At 37.9% G+C, this 8,476-nt stretch overlaps 1 protein-coding gene across 4 annotated transcripts in view; it reads right to left on the bottom strand.

Annotated features, from left to right (window-relative positions):
• Positions 1–884: 884 nt before the first annotated feature.
• The window catches only part of RUNX1T1 (RUNX1 translocation partner 1), a 140,293-nt gene continuing 132,701 nt past the window's right edge, over positions 885–8,476 (bottom strand). For all 4 annotated transcript variants that reach the window (XM_008068495.2, XM_021717784.1, XM_021717785.1 and 1 more), the window contains one exon: positions 885–4,805. In XM_008068495.2, the coding sequence (XP_008066686.1) occupies positions 4,530–4,805 (276 nt within the window). In that variant the 3' untranslated portion in view covers positions 885–4,529. The remainder of the gene's footprint in view (positions 4,806–8,476) is intronic.

The following is an 8,476-nucleotide window of genomic DNA, read 5'->3' as shown; positions in this document are numbered from 1 at the left end:
CTCAAGCCACCTTCTCACTTAACCAGTATCGAACTCCATGACCTCTCTCCAGACACAGGCTCTTGCACTTGCTATCATCCTTAATTCTTTGCTATTATTTTTTGGCCTATAAAGTTAGGAATATTCAGAGGAAACAGGGATTTTTGTAACAACACAGTATATACATTACTTTAAAAAGTCTGTGTTCTGAAAACTACACATAAAAATTAACATTTATGGGGGAGAAGGGTTGTCTTCAAACTCTAATCAATTTTATAAGTAGACTATGAAAAAATATACATCAGAGGTGATAATTCGAACCTCCCAGCCAAATTGGAGACAGCCGCAGTAGATATTAACAATGTACAAAATCAAGAGTGAAAATGTCAATTACTTTTAATCAGAGAAAGGCTGGGGACAAGGCAAATGGAAGAGGAGCTCTTTGCATTGGTGGATCTCCCATTAAAGTGTTCATAGGGGAGTGAGCAATCTACCAAGAGCCAGAGCCTTGTAAAGTTGGGATGAACCTGTCTAGAGAGGGCAACACAGGTTTAGGCACTCCTTTCTAACCTTATCGATATACAACCAAAATAGCTCTGAGGTCTATGCAGCAGCTAAGTTAAGAAAGCCAAGCTCCCCCCTTTCCTTTGGAAGGTTGTAATTCTCCTCTGGCTTTTCCTGTCTGGAAAACACTTTCATAAACAAACTTGACTTCTACATTGTTCTGACATCATGCCCAATTCACTATGCATGGATAAGCCAACTCCTGATACACAGGCACACTTTGTAGCTGAATAAATTCCACAGATGAGCTTTAGCACCATGGACGATGGACTCCTCGGCCCAGGGTCACTGGGTGGGCAGCCATGTCAAACATTGAGCATGAGGGAGACAAAGGATACAGATTTTTTTAAACTTTTTTATTACACAGTAAAGAATACAACAATACCTGAATCATACTTTAAAGATTCACAGGTTGACAGACCATACATTACAGTCCAACTAAGGAAAAAAGGATAAACAAGAAACCACAGTTCAGACATAGTAGACTTAAAAGCTCAAGAGTATGCTGACAAAAGCATGATGCCTAGACCCCACCCCCCAGTGTTAGTCTACCATTAACTTGTGGTACATGTCTGAATTAAGTATTGCACAACAACTTTAATTTTTCACAATAATGTCGCAGAACCCAAAATAATATTTTAAAAAAATTATTTCAAATCTGCATTTCAACAGTCTCCAATTTTTTTTTTTTCTGTCCCTTGAGGAATTCGGACAACATGGAGTCGCTTTCTTTCCCTAAGTATTCCAGACGTAGGCATGCTTTGCATAAGTAAACCAGCCTTGAAATTTTTAAATCCCCAAGACATGCACCTACACATAAAAAAAAGAAAAAAATTAAAAAGACAGGTGGCCCTGTCACACACAGTCTCATGACAGAGAAAAAGAGAAAGAGAGAAGAGTAAGAGACAGAGATAAGAGAGGACGCCCTATTCCTATCAGCGACCACCATTCAATTCTATCCAATGAAGATAACTTTTTTTAATGTGTTATACCTACAAATTATACTCTCACATAGCCTGTATATAAGTGACAAGCAAAAAAGGAAAGTAACAAAAGTTTTCTTTTCTTTCTCTTCTTTAGGTTTATGAGGTCTGCATTGTTACCAAGAAGTGATATGGTTTGCAGCTGTATGAGCTTAACTTTTGGTATCCTGGTTCTTTTGTGCCCATTTGGTTTGACTAGACCAGTTTTTGTTAGCTACTGGTGCAATATACATGCTGTCAGAGGTAGAGTGAAACTTTTTGCCACTGAGGAGAATGTAGCAAAACAGGAGGAGAGGAAGAGGAGGAGGAAGAGGGGAAGGAGGAAGAGGAATCAGAGATAGAGCTCAGAGTTAGGGATTTTTTTTGTATTTGTTTTCACTCAGGGTGCCCTGAATTAAAAAGTAATGAGACATACTGTACTAATCCTTATTTTACACACTAGTGTTAAGAATAACAGTGCTGTTTCACATACATCACAGCTTCTAGAGATAAAGACGTGTGGGTATGACATACCTCATTTTTGGGATTATTTAACCCTTCGTAGCCTAGAACATATAATAGCTCTGTAAGAAAGGACTGTCCAGTGTCACAAGCAGACTAGAAAGCAGAGTGAGGTCAAAGGATTCTGGGAGCACCATGATAAAATATAACCCATTCAGAGCCTGGTTATGTGCTTTCATTTCACTTTAAGCAGGTGTGCTGGCAGATGGACTTCCAACATGCAGATAGATGGATTTATTTGCTCATCAGAACTTTCTAAACTAAGAAGCCATTAAAAAAAAAATAACATCACCCAAATGAAATTAAAACCAACTTGTATGTGAAAATACAGGAAAGAAATGCTTTAAAAAATGTTAGATTTAAGAGACTTAAAGCAAACCTTAGGATTGCCTCTATGCAGATACTTAAAAGCCACTTAAAACTGTATTCAAGGGCTACATTTAAAACCTCCCAAAGCTAATGAATCATTTTTGAATTTTAAAGAAATGCCTGGTGTACATGTATGTGGAGAATTGTCTTCCCAGCCTTGGAAACTTTGGTTGTCTACACAGCCTGCAGCACTGCTAACTTTCCTAAAGCACACAACCACATCCTGGGCTACTGTTTGCAAAACTAACAAGTAGTTCTGGTCTGGACCCTGGACAACGAAGGGTTAACGGATTCATACTATACCATGCTGAACATGTTTAACCTGCTGATCATTTGGAAAGTAGTACTGGTGCTTTTCAAAATTCCGATTTTGGTCCATCAGATCAGTCTTTGGCTGACTTCCCTTTTTGTAAGAATACTGTATAACCTGGCATTCAGCAGTGTTAAAGCTGTCAGTCTACACCTCAGCATTTGGAGCTCTAATGATTTTTTTTTGTAAAATTAGAAATACTTAAACGACCTTACAGCAATATGCATGCACTGTCCTTTTTTTTTTTAAGTAGGATATCTTGTTATTTTATTTTTTTAAAAAAGTCCCTAATAATGATTTCTCCAAAAAAAAAAAAAAAGAAAAGAAAAATTCCACGACTACTCTATGCTACAGCTAAACTTGGTGAAATGGCTCTAGCATATTTAAAAAGTTTGCTCAAAAAAAAAAAAAAAAAGCATGCCTAGGGAGTCATTGTGACAGTGCAAAATACATTTATGTACATCCCTCTTACAAAAACACCAATATGTTAGCATTCCGTGAAGCATGCTGGTTTTCAGGAAAAAAAATTCTATAAGAGAGTGAAATAGCAGCTCCGAAAGATAGCTTTTTTCTTTTCTTGAGGACAACCAAAAAGTCTTTTTTTTTTCTTTTTCTTTTTAACTACTAGAGAAATATCACTAATACATACAGATATAAAAGCAGCATAGAAAGATACAGGTTTTTCACCAACTAGGAATAAAGAGACTAAATGTGGGCATATGGTTAAACTACAATGCATCTTCACATTTGTCCAACACATTTACAAGAAAAACACCATTGGGAAACCTCACAGGACAGAAGTGTTTTAACACCAAGAGAACTACTAGTTTTTAATTAAAAATCCAAACAGGGTGGGGTTGAAAAATTTTGGAAAGGGGCTGGAGCTGAAGCCACCATTTTTTAAAATTATTTTTTTCAATATAAAATGAATGAGCTGGAATAGACCCAATGTCTTACTCTGTGGAACCTTGCAAAAGTGAAGAAACGTTGAAGGGTTATTTAGGGCAGCTGGCTGATGTCAAAGCTGCCAGAATGCTAATTAACTGCAGGCTGAGTCTCTTACTTCTGTGTGTGTGTATATATATATTTATATATAGAAAAAGGAGCCTTTTGTATTATGGCATTTTTTTCTTGCTGCTGTATTCATACATCCCACTGCAAATCATCTTTCATTTTTCATTCTGTTGACCTGGATATTATTATTTCTTTTCAGAAACAGGAAAAAAAATGAACATCTGTGTCTCCTTCCAATCTGCTGCACATCTGCGCGTTTTGTAGCGGGTCTTCAAAGTTCAGTTAGCAACCCACGGACGCCATTCATCTTCTTGTTAAAATGTCTACTGCTGTATCCAATGCTCATGCCCTTGAGGGTTTTCCTCTTTTTTTTTCCATTATTGTATATAAAGAACATTGTGACTTTTAATATTAGCATTTTTGCTTTCAACAGCAATTAGCAATCTCTTGGTTTGCTGTTTGGTAAAGCATCGGTTAATGAGGTCATCTAGTTTAAAATCCCAGCTACTTGAAAATAACAGGGAGGAGGTCAAATCTATCATTTCATGTTATATTCTCTGCTCTCTTTTCAGTTCTCTAAAGAAAAGATATCTTTGTTATCCACAATAAGTCATTACGACCCGTTACTGGCCCTCTGTGTTTTACTACCACCTCAAGATACAGTTAGGGTCTCTCTTGCTGAAGTATTGAAATAGGATAATTCATCTATAAACAAACAAATAAAAAAAAAAAACTTTGAGCATCTGAGGATGAGGAATTGGTTTCGTGTTGGTTGTGTTGTCTTTCCTCCGACAGTTCTGAGTTCACATCTAGCGAGGGGTTGTCTCTATAGTAGAAGGGGTCCCCGGGGTGGTTGACCTTGGAGTGGCTGCTGGTGGTGTGTCCATTGGGCTTCCGGCCCCACTGTTGGGCGTGACAGAGGAGCTGACTGCGGGAGTGTCTCCCTGCTGCTGGGCTTGCAGGGTCTGTCCACAGATGTGGTGGTGCTTCTCCCAGTCTTTGTGCTGGCAAAATGAGCCACAGTATCGGGCTGTGTTACAGCCACTGCAGGTTTCGCTTGCTTTACGGCCACAATTCCAACAACTCTAAAGGAGGTGGGAGAAGAAAGCAAGATCCCAAGTTAATACATTATTAAGGTAAAACATGCTAGGCAGCACTGTACCTTTATTTTCAAGAACTATACAATCAGGATCAAAAAATCCAGGTGTGTGTGTGGATACACATACCAAACACATAGAAGATGCAGGTTTTGGTGTAATGAATGTCCAAACTTTTCTGCTAACAACTTTTATGGCATCTAACAAAGGAGTTGAAGACCTTTTCAGTTTTTACTATATGATCCTTTCTTTTTATGTTTGGTTATCTTAATATCTAAATTCTCTATTCACTCATACTTATTAGCAATTACCACATCCACATTTTTTCCCTTCTAAACCTATAACCACAATAGTCAGACAGATATATCACTCTGGGCAGAAGCTTCTTGCTTCTAGATACTAACAGGAATCATAAAGAAGCTACCAGAATCTTACACTGGATTCAAAGAAACATAATGAAATGGATAAAGAATCTTATTCCCTGCTCCATCACACACTGGATAGGGTGAGGCAAGACACTTCAGCCTCTCCATGCGTTTAATTCTTTCTATTGCAGTTGTTCAGTGTACCTTACAAGCAATGCTAGGGCAGTCTAAAACGATCCCCTTTACCTCAGCTCCCTAGAGGGTAGGATCCTTGGTTTGCTTTTTTCTCTGATATATCCTAGGTACCTGGGGCAGTACCTGATAGCTAATAGGTGCTCAAGAAATATTTGTGAAATGAATGAATCAGACGACATCTACTTTGGCTTTGAAAAATAAGGAACACTAAAATCAGGCAAGTCATAATTCTATTGGCACACTGTACTTTCCCACTGATGAAGCTCTTTTGCAGTTCCTTTGTGCCTCAGCAATTCTGGGAAATCAGAAAAGTAGAGGTAACGGGGGAACAGGGGCTCATCTGTGAGTGATGAGGATGAAACTTGGACCCCAGCAAGTCTCCTGCCAGTCTTGAACAGTGCTTTGCAAGATGTGAGAAAAGTGGAAATGAGAATGCCTTCAGAATGTAAACTTTAGGATAAACACATCAAGAATCAGAGCATAGATGCACTAGAGGCAGAAGAGCACCTGTGGGGGAAAGAGCCCAGGGAAGGAAGGAGGGATGCGGAGGAGATCAAGTGTGTCAATGCCTTCAGGACCCCTTCTAGGAGGGGGCAGAACCTCAGGGAATCTGACTTAAATGTACATTTAAATGTTTAAACGTTCCTATTTTCTTTGGCAAGACCAATTCCATAGTGAAAAGTTGCTATGTTGAGTGATTTTGGCCATTCAACTTTTTATTCTTTATCTTCACTGGTGTTCTTTTTTTCCAAAATAAACTTCTGACTATAATCTGGTAACCCTCAACCAGTGATAGCATGTGGTTATGTCACAATTAAAACAGACTTTTAAAGCCCTGACATAGGTATCACAGGTCTCTACATTTGTTTTACTTTCACACAGCATGCTGTTTATAAGGCTCTAGGTGGACTCAAGAGCATGTTGAAATACCCATGGGAACACCTGCCCCTTGCCCTGACATGCATGGCTTTACCATTGTGCAAACTGTGCAAGCAAAGGTATTTCTAGGAGCTGTTCTACCAATGCCAGCAAGTACACAGGCTCCTGGAGGTTTTCACATGGTGGAAGCCTGCAAACTCAAGAATTCTGGTTTAAGCTTTTGATTAGTAAGAACTTCTGAATTAACATAAATAAACAAACAAAAATATTTAAAATAAATAAATACAATTTTTAGAAAGAACCCAGTTCCATGTTCTTATTTCTTTATCATTGGTATTACAGCCAAACCAAGAAAAGGAAAAAAAAGAGAAAGCTCAAACAAAAAACACAACACCACATACACAAAAAAAGGAAGAAAAGAGATTACAGCCCAGCAAGGAAAAACAAAATAAAAACTCAAGATCTCAAACACTGGACAATGAGAAGTATTTTAGGTTTAGGTGAACATACCTGGATATCTAGAAACGTGATTGATACAGGTCAATGTCATAAGTTAAAATAATATTAAAATGCATAATCACTGCTAGGAAAAAGTAATTTTTTTCTTCCTTCAATTAATTTATGAAAAGACCTCAAAAGATGTGACCCTCTGATCAGAGGCTTTGTTATCATAATGAGAACCCCTTCTCTCTTGAAATAAATTCAGCTGCCTCACATATACAATGGCTCCACAAAGACATGAACAAATGTGGGCCTGGCCCAGTCTTCAAAGCAGTGAGGTATGACACTCAGTGTTCAGAGTAAAGTTTACTTCCTTGAGGCTCAGGCTTTTAGAATAATGCCAGCTGGATCCTGGAACAAACTCAGCAAATAAGCGATATTCCTAAATTACATCAGAATATCCCAATTACAGAACAGAGACTCAAATCCAAAACAATATTTTAAGGAAATTAAACATCTAATCTGAGTCAAGTGGCTTCTTTAGGAAATACCCTGGTGTGAGTCCTATCTGCTTTTTGGCAGAGGCACGATTTGGCAGACACGAGGGTGGTAACTGTCCAATACTCAATGGCTCCTTTAGATTGAAATCAGATGTATGCAACAGTCTCAATTTAAATTGATTAAACACACAGACTAAACCAGGTAATTACAAATGCATGTGTTGGGAAGTGGAAAGAGGAGACAGAGTGGGGACTTCTTTATTTTTTAAAGTGTTTTCAAAGATGGGAACAATTTTACAAATAAAAAAGTGAAATTGTGCCAAATATAGAAACAGATGTTTTGGATCATGAAGCTGCTGGGAATTGAGCCTTCTTGCCTTGTATTACCTGTTTCTGATCCAGGATTTGAGGGTCTGACTAGTGGTACCTCTAGTTTCATTTTGAAGTTGTTTGATTCTATTCATTTACCACCCACCAGTGGGACAAGAAAAACATCCTTCAACTACAACAAAAAGCAATTTAAATAATCAGGTAGGAAAAAAAAATATTTCTCTTGACACTGCATTGCAACGAATGTGTTGGGAATTTTACCGAGTGTCCAACTAACAGTCTCCAAAGTGCATACTCCTTTTTAAACGCTCATTAAAAAATTGAAAAAGCAATTTTATTACTACATTTCCCTTGGACAGCTCTACTGAATTTCCTGTTGGTCAATCCATTCTTGCAAGGGACTGACTGATATGTCAATGCCAGAACAGTAGAAGGGGCAGATCTTGTGAATACTCCAATTTGGATCATTTTAAGTTTCTCAGTTCTCTGTTGTTCACAAAGGTAGAAATGGCAAGTTGTGTCTAACACCCAGGGGCATATTAATAAGGACAGGGATAAAGGTAGTCAGTGGCTTAATCTAATTTTACATTTTTCAATTTGTGCTTTTTATATTCGAGCTAGTATTTTTTGTATTTTTTGGTAGTTGTTTTATTTATTTGTTTTGGGGTTTTTGTTTTTGTTTTTTACATAACTGAGCTTTCCCTCTTTCAGGCCTCTCAGGAGTGATGTGAGTAACAGAAATCATCACAATAGTGGAGAAAGCTCACTAATACCCATTTCACAGCAAATTTCATTCCCAAAGCTCATGACACTTTACAGTCTTTCCTTCCTTGTGATCATATGATTCCCTTTTTGACATAAAGAATATTTTCCTCCCTATCTGAAAAATGAAAACAGGTCAACTGACCAAAATTAGACTGTGACTTAGATGAAGATTCAGGTTGAACAC

This window comes from Carlito syrichta, unplaced genomic scaffold (assembly GCF_000164805.1).
Source record: "Carlito syrichta isolate Samal-C Ts95f unplaced genomic scaffold, Tarsius_syrichta-2.0.1 Scaffold311065, whole genome shotgun sequence".
Lineage (NCBI taxonomy): Eukaryota > Metazoa > Chordata > Mammalia > Primates > Tarsiidae > Carlito > Carlito syrichta.
Note: the sequence above shows the minus strand (reverse complement) of the source record. Positions and strands in the feature narration are given on the sequence as shown.